Source organism: Centruroides sculpturatus, unplaced genomic scaffold (assembly GCF_000671375.1).
Source record: "Centruroides sculpturatus isolate CEXI.00-Female unplaced genomic scaffold, Cexi_2.0 scaffold1594, whole genome shotgun sequence".
NCBI lineage: Eukaryota > Metazoa > Arthropoda > Arachnida > Scorpiones > Buthidae > Centruroides > Centruroides sculpturatus.
In genome coordinates, this window is record NW_019386093.1 from 93867 (window position 1) to 111497 (window position 17631).

Consider the following 17631-nt stretch of genomic DNA (forward strand, 5'->3'; position numbering starts at 1 on the left):
TCAAATGCCTCTTTTGTCACATCACTAATATACCTTAAAAGACACGACAGGGTTCTTGTAAATTTTAAACGTTTCTTGCCATAGCTGTAAAAGTCTAAATATGTTAAACTTATTAGATAGTCCGTCATTTGTTTTCTAACTAATTCGTTTTAAGACCAGGTGTTGTCCACGGAAATTTTCAAAATTTACAACTTTTCGGTCACTCTCGTTCAACTGGAAAAATGTCTGTCTTATTACATCTAATATTTCGAATAAATCAGTCCCACTGTACTCGGCTAGAGATTGGTTCGGTTAGGCTTTTGTTTAAGTAAAATTTCGGCTCTTTCATCAGGATTTTGTTTACGTCCCCAATTCCCTAATCGCTTAATTATTTAACTACTTCTTAAGTAGAAAAAGTCGAAACCAGTTACGTTGTACTCGAATATTTGTAGTCTCGGGAAAAAGTGGAAAGACAAATTTTTATGACAAACGTATACATAAATCTTAAATTTAAGGAAAATAAATTCTAGAGCTTTTTTGTATCTTGTGCATCTCATTCATTACATTTAGTTGTAAATGATGTTGCCAAAGTAACATTTAATTTTTTAACATTGTACAAGAATTGTAGTCTACACGTTTCTTTCTGCATCTCCTTATGGATGGAACATACGAAATCATAATATAACTGGTTTAACATTAAAATCCGTGAGTAGTATAAAATCGGAGAGAGGAATAAATATATCAAATATTTTAACGGATTTTTTAAAACTCCTGTCAACTATACAGAAAACTATCATAGAAACATACAGGTAAATTCTTATCGGTTGGGTTAAGTTAGAAATCTACTCGTGATTCACGTAATCGGGCGAGGGCGGCTAACGACCCAGAACCGGTCCTGGATAGAACTGGATGCGTTATACGTGTAGCATCCCCCCGAGGTCCTAGGCTTCCACCGGCTAAACCGGGTGAGGTTGGTGCTCTGTAAAGCGCATGCGCGAATCTGGCTTTTTGGATGCTGACAATACAGCGTTTCCACTCCGCTACTAATATTCGAATATACAATAGCAATCTTATTTTTTTTTTCACGTGTAGTATAGAATTTTGTAATAAGCTACATAATGCAGTTATATCGCACAATATTTTATTAAATATTGTGCGATATTTTTAAATTAATTATTATATTAATTAATTAATATATTAATTTTAATTATATTTTCATATAAAATTAATATGTATTTACTTTTTAGAAAATACAAGGGAACGGCGCATCCACCGCTTCTAATGACCGCACGCTACTGGCACCGACCCAATGTCAGCTGTTGCTCTCGATGAAAGTCAAATTCCACAGTATCACTGTGCTGATTGCAGACGACTTCCGGTTTGAATTTCACATTGTGACTCATAATCACTTTCCTTTGACAAGGAATCCAGACTCAAAATCCATCCTTATCATTAACATACCCAACCAACTGTCCGAAATTAGCTTTATTATCAAACTTCGATCGAAAATTCTTGTTTACACGTACTGTACGTAACATCCAGTGCAGAAGATTCTCAGATGATCAAGTCTTCCTACTGGTCTACCATACCATAATTTATAAGGAGCTTTGTTCTGAACTGATAATTTTCCAGTAAAATTCAAGATATATGGCAGTGTTGCATGCTTCTGCCCACAATCCTTTCGGTAATATGCTTGGATTCAACATAGAACGTGCTATTTCCACAATGGTACGATTTTCGCGTTCAGCTGCACCATTTTGCTCAGGTGTATAAGGTGGAGGAATTCATTGTTCTATCCTCTGTTTGCGAGCAATTCAGCAACTCTTTTGTTGACAAACTCCGTACTTCCATCACATCTAAATTGTTTGACAGATCCACTTGTTCTAGCTTCACTTAATTAAAAATTGCTCAAGCACATCACATACTTCACTTTTCTGTTTCAAAAAGAAAATTCGTCGAAACTTGCTGAAGTCATCCTTGAAACATACGTAGTAACGTGCTCTTCCTAAAGATTTGGTGGACATTGGTCCATTCACATCTGCATAGATCAATTCGCCAGTAACTGTTGGACGATTCATTCTTTGCTTAAATAGTAGTCTATGCGTTTTCCCCAAAGCACAGTGGCGTAGCGTGGGTGTCAGCCGCCCGGGGCAAAGGAAAATTTCGCCGTCCCCTTATTTTGGTATCTCAATTTAAAAGATTAAAATTCAGTTTCGTCACAGAATAAGTAATGAAAAATTCCGTGTCAGTGTAGCTATTACCGCTAAAGCTCGAAAGTCGTTAATGTGTACATTACCTAGCTAATCTGCAGATTAACTAGGGTGATCCCTTAAAGTTGCTAAAATTGTTCTATTTCTCAAATTACCTAGGTAATGTGCAGATTATCTAGGTAATCTGCAAATTACCTACTAGGCACTCGGTAAAGTGAAAATAAGATCTTTGCTGAAACAACAGCAACGTTTCTGTACGCTTAAATTAACATAATGTTCTTTATTTAATTTTCGATATCTAAAGAATCAAGTTAATACAATCAAACAATCGACAAATTAGTTGATAGAATCAATCATCAACCAATTAAAAAACATACAAAAAATCAAACGATTTAAAATATTAATACAATTAGGGAAATTATTATATAGATAACCACCTATGGAATTTCGGGACTTTGAGTATCTATCTGAACTGAGGGGACCGAGACGACTTCAACGATACCCTACTTTTGGACCGGAGACGAAAAATAATAAAGTTATCATACTTTTTCTGGTGATCGCATGATATAATTGTGCAGTTAATGTTACCTATGGTGAGTAAAATGGCGGCTCGTCTCTGATTCCAGCAAACAGAAGAAAGGAAACAGTGGGGACGCACGTTCTAACCTAACCTAACCTATTCTAATAAATTACCATAATTATTACCAACCAAATTATTAGAATAGGTTAGGTTAGGTTTGAACGTGCGTCCCCTCTGTTTCCTTTCTTCTCTTTGCTGGAATCAGAGACGAGACCATTTTACTCACCATAAGTAACATTATCCAATTGTGCTTACTTATTAGTACAGTCTAAAGATTGGTGACACTGAATTTCATAGAAATTGGTTTTTGCGACAAGCACACCTATTTGTGGTAATTTATTTGTGGCAAAGATCTTATTTTCACTTTACCGAGTGCCTAGTAGGAAATGTGCGGATTATCTAGATACTCTGCACATTATCTAGGTAATTTGAGAAATGGAACAGTTTTCACAACTTTAACGGATCACCCTAGTTAATCTGCAGATTAGCTAGGTAATGTACACATTAACGACTTTAGAGCTTTAGCGGTAACATATATATAGAAAAGAAAATCGTTATATCTAATAACTTATTGTTTCTATGTAGTTTTAATTCATTTCTTTTCATTTTGTTTGTCATAAATATATTTAATTTTTTTTAATAAAATAGACCATTTCTGCTGCTATTAAGTTTTCTGAACTAAGTATTTTTTTTTATTAAAATTTAATACTGTATTTATTGAGCTGAATAACATACTACATAGTTCCATTTTAATCGTAATCATATGCAAGACTAGGTATTCTAGAGATGTTTTTAGTTGTTTCCTTCATTTTAACTCTTTGATAAAGAAAATGTGAAATATATAAAATTTTAACTTGACTCAATTAATTAAATATTAAGAAGTTATTTTACCGTATTTTCTTTACCGGAAATAACTATTTGATAGTAATCATTGGCTAGCAAATCGATGTAAATAGTTATATTTATTTATTAAAGACATTGATGTGTATTGCCGTCGTACTTTATTACATAACTCTGATAAATACAACTTTTTCTTGAACAGTATTGGAAAACACCCATCCACCTAGCCCATTCTTCTGATCAGATCTTATTAGGGGAGGGGACAGACAATAACATACCATGAGCATGCCATAAAACCCGAGGGTTTTCCAACAATATGATAATTACATCCTCTATTTGTTTAGATATATGATATTTCAAAAAAGATTCTAAATTGAGCTGGCATTCTCATTGATTGTTAGAGAGCAGCTAGTGACAGCCTGCTGTCATACACATAAAAAGACAACTTAACACTCATACGCTCTCCATAAATGACAAAGGAAATATTTAACATCAACAAAAACAAATCACATTCCCCACAAACACTTGTTTGGTTAAGAAGTCTGTAAAGTAAGATGATTTTCGTGGCAGTCCTACACCTTTCCAAACAATGTAAAATTCCCAACCATTAAATGAAATGGGGGAAGTTTAAAAATGAATCGAATGTAAAATTCTGAAAGTCAATCGGTTTTTCAAAACCATCACGTCAATACAGTTGCAATAAGGGATTCCAACAGCTGCAACATTCGTAGTTATTCGTGAAAAATCGCAGATTTACACGGTCTAACGGCCATGTACTATGACAAAACTGCATTGTAAATGTCTCACCCGGAAATGATATACTGTTTCCCGGTGACGGTAGTCTCATCAAATCTGCATAAAACAAATGTTGAATAGGTATTACAGACTGCGCACACTAGTTTCGAAGATAGCAAGGTAAATTGTATCTGGGAGCAAGAACAATCAAAGGATGCGAGTCTTGCTTGGGAGAAAATGTTTATTGTGTCAGACTTTTCAAAGCAAACGGAATTATCACCTAGCTAAGTCAGCATGTAGATAAGAGACAATTTGAATGGCAAGTTCCCATTTCAAATTAGGAAATATCACATTACCACGGTGCCATAGTTCTTGCTTCCCTTAAGTCACAAATTTCAATGGTTTGGAAGAACCACATTTGTCCTTTTTAATACTTTGCACAAGATCCGAAGTTTTTGGCTGAATTTGATTCACGACACACTGACCACCCTCCAAAGCGAGGACAAAACAACGATTGTTAGGTGATGACCAGTCTGGGGAGAGTATTTTACTCAGCACAGGAGGAGGATGGTGGAGTCGTGTTTTTCTTTGTTTATTTTGAACATTTTGCTCATTAATTTTTCACAGCTTTTCTTTCGCAGGAATCCAAATAGTAGAACTAGCCTGTTCACAAATCACTTCCTTAACCTTTGCATAGATCTCTTCTGGTGTGTCTCCTTGTATGATAGCTATATCAAAAATATTTTAAATTAAAGATATGTAAGGTTAAATGCATAAATAAATGAATATACATATATAAACATAATCACAATTTCTACCTGTGAAATATTCTGCAAATTCTTGTTCGAGTTTCAATGCTCTCTCATAAGTTTTCTTTGCTAGTTCTTCATCTATACGTTTGTTCATTTCCCTATAAAAAATACACTCATAAATTTACATCTTCTATGATTAATTTTAACTTAATTTTAAATAAAAATTTTTTAAGACTTACATTATGGATTGTACTGATTTAGGTTTAATGAAAATAGCTATTGGATAAAGACCAGCTACTTGTAATCGCTTGATAGCATTTCCACTTACATCTAATATGCAATGCTTATTCTGAAAAAATAATTGTAAATATAAGTATTATTTGAAAATATTTAAAATTTTACCCTTTAAATTCATTAATTCCCCAAATACAGAGCATTACATTTGATAAAAGTACTTCATTTACAAGGAGAAGAGAGATGACTTAACTTTTTTTTTTTTTTTTTTAAGTCTTTGAAAGTAATAATAATAATAATTTATAAAGTATGTTTTAACAGTTCGATTGATTTTCAATTTTTCTGTCCAGATTGATGTTAAATTTCACTAGTGATAAAAAGTAAAATAGAATTAGAATTTTAAAACAGTATTGTTCAATTATTATATGCCATACTCTTGGTTTAGCATTCTAAATTCTTTCGTCACTTAAGTTAAAAAAAAATTACTTTATAATGCTATAATCATCTTTTTATAAACACGTTAATGTTTTTCCACTGAAATAATTCCTAAAAATTGTTTTAGAATTATATTGTGGATAATTTTATTTTTTTGAAGTAAATTTTCATAGAGATTACTTAATGAAACAAAATTAAAATTACTATTAAAATTTAACTTGAAGTTTAAGAATTATGAATGACAAAAAATGATTTTATACAGTGTAATAAAATCCTACAGACATTTTGAATTTTGAACTTATAGAAATTAAAAGTTTTAATTGGTATAATTATTATTATAATTTAAATTAAAAGATCTTAAATAATATATGTCAAGATTAAAGGAGTAGAGAAGCTTTGAGAGAATAATTAAATATTTTTAATAATAAATTTAAATACAATTCCAATGTAATATTTCATTCAGTGTTTTTAAAATATACTATTATAACAACATTCATTAAAACTCAAATTTTTTAAAAATAAAAATAGTCTGAATTAGCATGGTTTTACTATTATTTTGCATTGTATATTTTTTTAAAATAATGAATTTGTCAATTCTAATCTGAACTTTATAGTAATATGCTGAATTCAGTTCTCTTTGGGGTTTAATCTGATGTTGACCAGTTGTGACGACCTGTGGCTAACCTTACTTGTATAATACTTAAAATTTACACATACCTAGGAAAATACAGAATTTATTTTTTGATTTTTGTAATGTAAATGTTTATTTCTATTATTATGGCACCAGCTCATCATAGTTTGGTTACTGGTTTTTGATTGTTCTATATTGAATATTGTATAGATCTAATAATCTGTATATTTTGTAATTTTGCTATTTTATTCCCCATACAAAGGGTTGAAAACCTTGTACTATATAGTTATTAAAGTTCATATTATTTATTATCTTCCCCAAATAGTCTACATTACTGAAGTTCTACTATATTTTGATTATTTGAGATAATTTAAAAACTGCCTAACATTAAGTCATACGAAACTGTTTTATGATACAAGCATTATTTTGGAATATAATTATCAACTATCAAATAATATATATTAAAAACTTACTTTTTCCGCTACTGCCTTTACAGAAGAAACACTTGTGCCATATAGATTGTCATTATACTGCCCAGCTTCAATAAACAGGTGATTCTGAATATCCTTTTCCATCTGTTCTCTAGAGGCAACATAGTGATAGTCTCTACCATCTACTTCATAATCTCTCTTAAGGCGAGTGGTATCTGAAACAAAAGAAAAGACATGATAAATATCAATTGGACTTCTGTAAATTATTGCTTTTTCCAAAGAATTTTATCATTACAGTAGAGCCTCGATTATCCGACCCAACTGGGGACTGGGGTTGGTCGGATAATTGAAAAGTTGGATAACCAAAAAGTATGAAAAAATCCATTATCATTGTAGTATATTATTATATCCCATGTAATTACCTTTTTAATACTTTGCACAAGATCCGAAGTTTTTGGCTGAATTTGATTCACGACACACTGACCACCCTCCAAAGCGAGGACAAAACAACGATTGTTAGGTGATGACCAGTCTGGGGAGAGTATTTTACTCAGCACAGGAGGAGGATGGTGGAGTCGTGTTTTTCTTTGTTTATTTTGAACATTTTGCTCATTAATTTTTCACAGCTTTTCTTTCGCAGGAATCCAAATAGTAGAACTAGCCTGTTCACAAATCACTTCCTTAACCTTTGCATAGATCTCTTCTGGTGTGTCTCCTTGTATGATAGCTATATCAAAAATATTTTAAATTAAAGATATGTAAGGTTAAATGCATAAATAAATGAATATACATATATAAACATAATCACAATTTCTACCTGTGAAATATTCTGCAAATTCTTGTTCGAGTTTCAATGCTCTCTCATAAGTTTTCTTTGCTAGTTCTTCATCTATACGTTTGTTCATTTCCCTATAAAAAATACACTCATAAATTTACATCTTCTATGATTAATTTTAACTTAATTTTAAATAAAAATTTTTTAAGACTTACATTATGGATTGTACTGATTTAGGTTTAATGAAAATAGCTATTGGATAAAGACCAGCTACTTGTAATCGCTTGATAGCATTTCCACTTACATCTAATATGCAATGCTTATNTATTTATATACAAACAAAACTCAGTATTAATATATAAATCTTACAAGAGTATGTAACACATTTTAAATATATAGTGTCTTCCAAAAAGAATGCTCCCATTTTAAATTATTGTAATTATGTTAATTAGTACCCAAGAAGTATAAGATGTATATCAATTGACAGAATAACTGTTCAAGTTCCATTGACCACCTGCATTCAAATGTCTTTTTGTCTATTGCCTCTAGGAAGTGCCGTAAACAAAAATGGTGACAAGAATGTTTGCCTTACATAGTGGATCACTTTGAATTTGTCTGTGAAACTAAAAAAGAAAAAAAAACCACCAAAAATCATGCTGCACAATGATGAATGATTCTAACTTTATAAACTGCAGAATGTAAAAAGATGTTTGTATGCTTGATGTTTGTATGGTAGATGAAACTTGGACATTTACTCTATCAATTGATATACAGTATGTTACAGATTTCTCAAGTAATAGTTAACCTAATAACAGTAATTTAAAATGGTATACAGGGCTTTCCAAAAATAAAACAACATAAAATAAATTTGTTTCATACCTAAAAGTATGAAACAAATTTAAAATCCTACAATATGTTCTATGAAAATGTAACAGGAAAATAAAATAATAATAATAAAAATTTATGATAATTATCATTATAAAAATAAATGAAAATGATAACATAACTGCTGAATGTAGAACACCATTCATCTTTATTAAGTAATACATAGATAAGAAAATTATAGACCACATATTTTTATGTTGCTTGTAAATGATTTTTGATATTTGCTTGTGCCAGTAAATATAGGTGGTGTATGAGTCAACCAAAATGGATGCAACAAGGCTTATAGTGTGCCTGACAACATACCAGAGTTATTTGTGTGTAGTCTTTGTAATAACTTTTCTCTCTGTAGTCAAAACATTTTATCTGCATTTGTGTCCAACATTAATCCTAGTTGATTTTGTAGTTGTTCAAGTCATGATGATTACATTTTGTGACATTTTAGAATATGTGGGTGATTGAAAAAGATGATCCACATGTAATAGAAGGAAAGGAAATGCTAAAACTGATAACTTCATATCTATCCACATCTTTCTCAGCAAATAATTCACTTCAGTTTCACCAACATCTAATTTTATTGAGCTTAAAATTCCTTTATTTTTACTAACATTTTCAACCTATCTAATATAAGCCATCATCAGGTTTCATTAATATTATAAATGTCCCAAAATGGTATGTTCTATTTTGGAACATTTATAATATTAAACCTGATGAAAGCCTATATTAGCTAGGTTTGTAAAAATAAAAGAATTTTAAGCTCAACAAAATTAGATGTTGGTGAAACTGAACTGATATATTACTGCAAAAACTTCAGTTTTATTTCTTACTTTTATATTTTGGGAATGTGTGCATATGTACTGAGTTTGATGAACCTTTAGACATTTAGATATTTTTGTGGAGGGGATTCCTCTTCCAAGCATTAAGCTCTGAGGAAACAAACATATGTACAGTGCTACTTTATTAAACAAAGTTTACATATTTGTTGCTGTAATGATAGATACTACGTTTTCTTATATTTTCATCAAAGAAAACCCATTTTACAAATAAAATTACAAAAATACTGATGGTTAGAATGGATTAATTGTATTTGCATTAATTTCTATGGGAAAAATTGCTTCAGTTAACGAACGGACTCTTGGAATGGATTACGTTCGTTAACCGGGTTCCACTGTATAGTGTAAGAGCAATATATAATAACAACTGAAAATTTTTCAACAGCATTTGAGTTTTCTGAATATAAAGACTACAGATATATTAATGTTTAAGTTCCATGAATGGAATATTTTATAATCAGAATAACTCATTTGCAGATAATTTAAATCAAGGATTTCTGTATTTAAGTGTAAACTTAAGCATCTTTATTTTGTTCTGTAAAGTACAAAGTGAAAAACTGTAAAAGTGTCTTATTAAAAGGGCCATTAGAACATTATATATAAACAGACTATTATTAGAAAATATCTTTTTGCTACATTTGTGAAGGACTTAAAAGCAGACATAGCAAACCCTTTTTATATGCTACTTTAGCGCATAAACTCTGAGCCTGTGCAAGATAAGCATATTGAATTTAAAAAATTATGCTTATTGAAACTTTAGAGTTTGAACAATTTTCAGTTTATTTTTTAATTTGAATCTATTTTTAAAAAATGATTATAAAAAATCAGGCTAATTTTATTAATTATTATATGAATAGTTTAATCCACAATGACCATCTATTAATATTTTTTGATATGACATCATTGAATAGCTTGCTACATTGTGATTTACTTGAGACATTTATGTAGAATATCTCCATATAAAATGAAAATATGAGTGTGAAACAAACAAAAAAGTTATTTCATGACAAAGAAGTCAACCAAGGTATGTTTTATATTGCATGTTATTCAAATGTGACCATGCAATCATGAGGTATTGAATAAAATAAGTATTCAGTCCCAAGTGAATCACCCTGTAAGATGATTAATAAAAAGTTGGAAGAACTTTTATTGTTTATAAGCATTTATATTCTAATCAATTTAGAATATAATGTAAACATGGTTTGTACGGTACTGTACAAACTGTACAGTATGTTTTAATTCCAAAATGTTAATTATAAATGAAACTATCATCTTGCAGAATGGAGAGAGGTTTTTATGATTTACATTAGAAATTAGAGAGAATAATATTTTGCATTTGTCTTTTAATTTATTGTTTGAGTTCTAATCTATGATTTTAAATAATATGTACTGGTAATACAAACATGTAAATAAATAAAGAATATACTTACGAGGTACACAACTTCCAAATTTGTCAGGATATTCTGACATTAGATCATCGTTAATCCTGTCTTTTAAAGGGCCTAATATGATGACAGGCCTAGTGTATGTAACTGTAAAAAATTATACAGCTTAAAAATGTTATTTATATATGTTAACATTTTTTGTTAAATATATTTTCTCCTTACTTTCTTGTTGAGTTACTGCTTCATAAGAAAGTACAGGTTCATCAGGCCCTCCTGAAATATTATAAAAACATTAGGAATAGAGAGAGAGAGAGAGAGAGAGAGAGAGAGAGAGGAAACATTTCTAGTTCAACTTTTATAAGATTATAATCATTACTCATAAATTCTTCTTGCATATTTATTTAATAAAAGCTAATACAGGCATACCTCTTTAAGGTACTTTAGAATACCAAATAACTGAATTCAACAGAGGTAAGAAATTCAATCACACAAAAAAAATCTTTTAAAGTGCTTTGCTTTAGAATGCTTTGCTAATATGACACTTTTTAAATTCTATGCATGTTTATTATTTCTGGTGTTTGGCTTGCTGTTAATATTCTTGGGATTTGTTTTTATTTGTTGTTTTTACTTTGTATCTTTTTTTTAGTTAACACTATTGTGTACTTAATTAATTAATTAAATGATAGGGTAAACATGTTTTTAGGTTTTTATATGCACTGCACGTGAAAAAGGCTGTTATTTGCTTTAAGGAGATATTTAATAGATGTAGGAGCCAGACAACTTATTTAACTTTCAATTGTCAGATATTATGATATTTTTTCTAATTCAATGTTTGTTTTTCACTTTAAAATCATAATTTAAATATTACTATAACCAATAGTTCTTCTGTTCCATTAAAAGAAATTAGCAATATATTAAACTATATAGTACAATTAAAACATTATTTTATTATTAATAATTAATCATTTTGTTTAGTTGATTATGAGTAGCATGCTACAGTAAAAAAAAGTTATGTTGGAAAGAGTAAACAGATATATAATTAAAATTAGGTCAATAGTGACATTTTTAAGTAATAACTAGCAGACCCCGCCACGCCTTGTTGTGGCTCAAAATGTATCTATTATAAATTTATAACACTTCCCCGTGGGGGGGGGGAATTTTTTGAAAAATTTCTTCTTAGTGTATATTCTGTTGACGTACCCTATTAAAATGCAAAAAACCGCATCTAAAATGATATAAATAGAAGCAGAGTTCTTTACGGTAAGCTTTAATCCTAACCATCTCCCTTCAGTGGGGGGAATTTCGACTCGTATATTATATAAAAACACGTGCGTATTCGAATGCAGCGTTGTGTCAAAATTTCAAAGGAATCGGTAGGAACAAATGAACATTACATTTTTATTTATATAGATAGATAGAAGATGATCTGCTTTAGTTCATTTTCACAGAAAAGCATAATGCCTCACACAAAAGCAAACTTAGGGCGTCGTACTCGTAGCGCCATCTGTTGGACATAAAAGTGTTAACCTAGATTATATATTTTAATTTATATGAATGTTTAACGAAATAATATACAGCCTATGGCCACCCTGAGGTTCCATTCTAAATATTGGTGGAAGAATTTTTGAAATCGGATGAATAGTTTTGGAAATTACCTGCTGCAAACAAACTTACATACAGTACATACATACATACATACATACTTATAAACATTACCTCTTTATAATATTAGTATAGATATAGATAATACTATGTCATTAGTTTTTAAAATCTCACCACTCAATTCAGTACTTTGAAGTTTAAAAATCTAACTATTAAAAATCTTTATTCATCACTATATTGTAAATTATATTATATATATATATATATATATATTTCAGTAAAAAGTGACTATTTTAAAATTTTATCTTTGAATGGAATTTACAGTATTTTACAGCATCTAAGTCACAACTTTTGCCCAGAACAAAAGGGCTCAAAAATCATTGTGCATCTCATGTGCTATGGGCAATCACAACTTCACATAATAAATTCCCCAAACTTTCAGTAGGCTACCAGTCTAACCAATGCTTGAATAGACTAACACAAAATATTTTAATGGTAAATTTTAATTGTAAATGACTTCTTTTGAACCTCTCTTTTTTTCCTGATAAATAAAAGTGTGCATTCTAATTGTACTTTTTTAAAAATCAGAATACAGTAAAAAATTTGTAATCAACTGCAAAAGGCACAGCCTGGCTTAAATACAATAAAATAAATTTTTCCTAAATATTCTGTTCTGTGTTGAAATGAGTTTGCATCTTATATGCTGTAAAATACAGTAGACCTAATTGATGTAAGAACAGACTTATTTAAAATATGCTAAGGTTAATAACTATATATCATATACTTTACACAAATGTAAGTTTTGCTATGATAGTATATAGCAGTGATAACCAAACTTTTTGTATATTCCACATATACAGAAAGTATCCATATTTCTATCATTTATAAATGATGTGTCAAATATGTAATGGGTTTGGTAGCTGATATTTAAAAATCAGTTAACCAATTTCAAGAATTTCCAGTTTTTGCCAGCACTAGTATGTACTATCATAAAAAAAAATCTATATTACGCTATTATACTTCACCATATGGTAATAGAGTGAGATGTAGTACTGCAGTATAACACCAATAATTTTTTTGTATAACTGGATATAAAACATTCAACAAACTTATAGTTAAGTTTGCTTATTTTTATAAATACAGTGATGCCTTGTATAACATACATCTTGAATAATGGACACTGCGAACAACGGACTTTCTGTTTGGCTGTTACATGACTTGAGCAATGGACTGGCTGCGAACAACAAACTTTCTGCAAACAAGTGCGAATGATGTTCTCACTCTTTTGTCGTTGCCAATGACAATCTGCTATTTTTATAATATACAGGTAACCCCCGTATAACACGGCACTTCTATAGCACGGATTCGCTCTAACACGGTTCGAGAATTGGTATCATCCCCCGTATAACACGGTACTTTTATAGCACGGATTCACTCTGACATGGTTCGAGAATTGGGTAAAACCCTCGTACAACAGGAAATGTAATAAATTTTTACATACTTAAGTAATAATAGTTCACGAAAATAATAATTTTCGTGAACTATTAGTACTTAAATTTGTAAATTTTCTCTTCTCGCCTTCTGTCGATACACGTGGTCCATCTCGAAACTTGTTTCAATGTTGCCAGATCGCGACGCTTCTGCTTCTGATGTTGCCGAATGTTTTTCCCTTATTCCATACTTGCTTTATTCTTCATAAGTGCTTAGCACCATATAAGGAAATTTATAAAGACCTTTTAACTAGAAGCAAGCAATCTAAAATTACATACATTTTGCAAAAGGTAAAGCATGGATCTGAAGATAATGCAGAAAAATGCTCAGAGGATAAGGATAACTTGCCAAAAAGAAAACGCTCTCGGTTAATTAATAGTGTTTTTAGTGATGACGAAGAAAACATTGTTTAATTTATATTAATATGTATTACTTAAAAAAATTTTAATAAAGATATTTATCTTAATTATGAAAATATACTAGCATGTTTTTTAATTTTTGAAACCTAAACCTCCTTTTCGTATTAGTTCTTTGTTTCGCATAACACGGATTTGCATAACACGGCAATATTTTGGAACGTAACTACCGTGTTATACGGGGGTTACCTGTATTAGTATTATTAGAATATATTATTAGTATATCTGAAGTACAGAGCTCTCATTGGGATTCAGCTTGCTCCCTTGTTTATTATGTACATCACCTCAGTACAGGGTATTTACATTTATTCAAGTGTTGTACAAATCATGGCTTCTAAAAAAACAGAAAGGTGGTTTCAATTGAAACAATGCAAGAAATCATCAGGAGGAGTGAAAGTTGACAAAAACTTCCTTGTCAAATGGGGAGAGGTTCAGGAGTTTACCAACATTCATTATCCAAACAGAGCTGAGGCCAATAGGATCAATGATCTCTACAATGACACCTTTGCCCATCATTTCCGACAGGTGTTGGAGAAGAGAGAGAAACAGACCACCTTGGACATGTTTTTTAAGAAACCAGCAGGCAAAAAACAAAGGATGGAACAAGAGGAGTTAACCCTGCAAACTCCGGTAGCTTCTCCTAAATCTGACTCCGATTAAAAAACAATAAAAAGAGATCTGCTGCAATGTATAAAAAGTCTGTATTTGTATGAATGTGTGAAGAAAGTGTTCCTCCACTTCTTCCTCACAACATCTAACCACCCGGCATAATTGGTAACTGCTCCATTTTCATTTTTTTATGGTACAGTATGGTTATTTTATGCTGCGAAACAAATTATATGTTTTAACATGTATTTCTATGGGAAAATGTGTTTTGTATAACAGACTTTTCACTTAACGGACTTGCACCTGGAACAGATTAAGTATGTTATACGAGGCACCACTGTATATCAGTACTATTAGAATAGTTAATTGACTTTATAAATTTTCAGTTGTCCTGTGAACTGGTTCCTAACCAGTAAGACTATTCTTCAAAACCTAAGAGTAAATGATGCAAATTTGAATATTTTCTAATGATATCCGCAGGAATTATACATTTTTCGACAGGCAATTTAGTTATTAAAATCTTTGCTGTGCAAAGGAAACTGAAATTTAATAAATTACCTTAATGGCACAGAGTAAACACATACTATATAATAAGCATAAATAAATTTGCCAGTTATTAACTGTATATTTTGTTTGTGTAGTTACTACACCAAAAGCAACAAACAGAACTATCTGTGGAACTGCTCAGTCCAGGATTATCATTCTATAGTGGTGGCCAAAAGTCCTATACAAGTAACCTGGAAATTGAAAAAAATTTTTTTTGTTTCAACTCAATACCTGAAACATATTATTTATCATTGTAAAAGTAATTTGATGCATATTTAAGATCTTTTTGTAGTTACTACAGTTATGAGGCATTTGGTTATTTAAAGCAGAACACAACAACAAATATCAACCATACTATTTTTTAAGGTTACCAAACTTAATTTTTATTTTAAAAACATTTTCTTCTGATTTTGAGCTATCTTCAGTTAAGAACAGTTTACATAAAGATTAAATTTGCTAACCTCAAAAAGCAATATAATTGATATTTGTTCAACTATGGTGCCAAGTTTTGTGAATCATGAAGAACACACAAACCTTATTATTATTATTAACCTATTATTTATTGACATTACTTTTACAGCTGAAATTAAAAATATGTATTGAAAAACTGAAGCCCAATAAACTAAGTTAAAGTGGTTTACCTAAGGATGTACAGCTGAAAAAGATTTTGAGAACGTATTGTGTTCCTGCAATTCTGCAATACTATTCTTGTAACTTCACTTCTATAAATGATAATTTTTTCAAACTTAAAATTCAGCAACAAATTACCTTTTCTATGATACCTATACTTGAAATACAATATTGTTTAATGAAAGTTGAGTTGAAACAAAAAAATTGGTCACCACTGTAATTTCAGTTTTATGATATTAATGTGAATAATATATTAAAGAAATAAAATCAATTCCACATGAAAACTACAATGCTTCTTTCCTCAGTAAAATTTCTGATTCTTTTGAATGTAGTTGATTTTCTGCACATTTCCATTAAGCTTTGTTAATAAAATGACATAACTAGTTAAAATACTAAACATTGCTTTGAAGTTCAACACACTTAAACAGCATTGTTCTATTGTATTATAATATGTAGAGTACACATAAATATGTAGATTGTAATCAGTTACTATGTGACATTATGTAGACTTAATGGAATACAGTTTCCAAGGCCACCCCATATCACCAGTACATTTTATATTTGACTTGTACAAGAGCACTGGAATGCAATTCTGTCATAAGTTGGGGACTACCTGTATTTAATAACACTATAAATTATTATTTTGTTGCACACTTTTACTTAAATAAAACTGCCTAAAATAAAATCTGTATTAATTTATAATGATTACTTAGGAAAAATACTGCACATTTTTCTACATTTTATATTCTCTTAAAAGACAAAATGAAGTAAAAAATTAAATAATAAATTTTAAACTTAAGAAAAGATAGATTATAATCTACTGAATTTCAATCAAACAAAATTATATAGCCATTTACTAATGAAAAACAACAAATTTTTTAATTTTATTCTTTAAACAAAAAATATTTTATTGACTTTTTGTTCTTTGAACTGATATTTTCTGTTAAAAAATTTTTTTGAAGTTTACCATATTTAATAATTTAAAATTTTTTATGATCTTATAACTATTTCCATCCTTATCAAATATATTCTATAATATTTTTCAATCCATAAATATCATCATTTATAATTGTGACCATATAAAAAAAATCATAGTTAACTTACCACATTTAATTATGACTATAATGAATAATTTAAACAATGTTATTTAAAATATCTGTTTATATGAAATTTACAAGAAATTTAAATACTATTTCATACATTAAATTACATAATTTTAACATATGATTAGTAAACAATTACTATTTAATATTTAATTTGTAGCTAAATTGATTTAATGATACTTTGTGTTTCCAGCTCAAAATTAGTCAATTCTACAATAGTTCAACATTGAAAACATTTTTGCTAAATAAAGTGTAAAAAAGCTTTTTTCATTTTAAGTTTGTCATAATTTAAGGATCATTTAAATATACAGGTATACCTCGACTTACGTCGTTTCGAGTTACGTCGTTCCCGATTATACGTCGTTTGTCAAAAAATTATACGGAAAAATAAAAATCAAGTTTAAGTCATTTTATTCGACTTTACATCCGTCCGCCACAAATATTGAAGTCGTAATATCACTAGAAAAGCGTTTAAAGCACATAAAATCATATTAAAATATATACATTTACAAGTATGTACTGTATTTACAGTACA

General features: G+C 29.9%; 1 protein-coding gene across 1 annotated transcript in view; it reads right to left on the bottom strand.

The window, feature by feature from the left end:
• Window positions 1-3998: 3998 nt before the first annotated feature.
• LOC111613543 (disks large homolog 1-like) overlaps window positions 3999-17631 on the bottom strand; it is a gene marked incomplete at its 5' end in the record, with an annotated part of 67037 nt that continues 53404 nt past the window's right edge. The window contains 6 exons of the mRNA XM_023354893.1: window positions 3999-5072; window positions 5163-5254; window positions 5336-5445; window positions 6870-7042; window positions 10748-10849; window positions 10925-10975. Of these exons, the coding sequence (XP_023210661.1) occupies window positions 4966-5072; window positions 5163-5254; window positions 5336-5445; window positions 6870-7042; window positions 10748-10849; window positions 10925-10975 (635 nt within the window). The remainder of the gene's footprint in view (window positions 5073-5162; window positions 5255-5335; window positions 5446-6869; window positions 7043-10747; window positions 10850-10924; window positions 10976-17631) is intronic.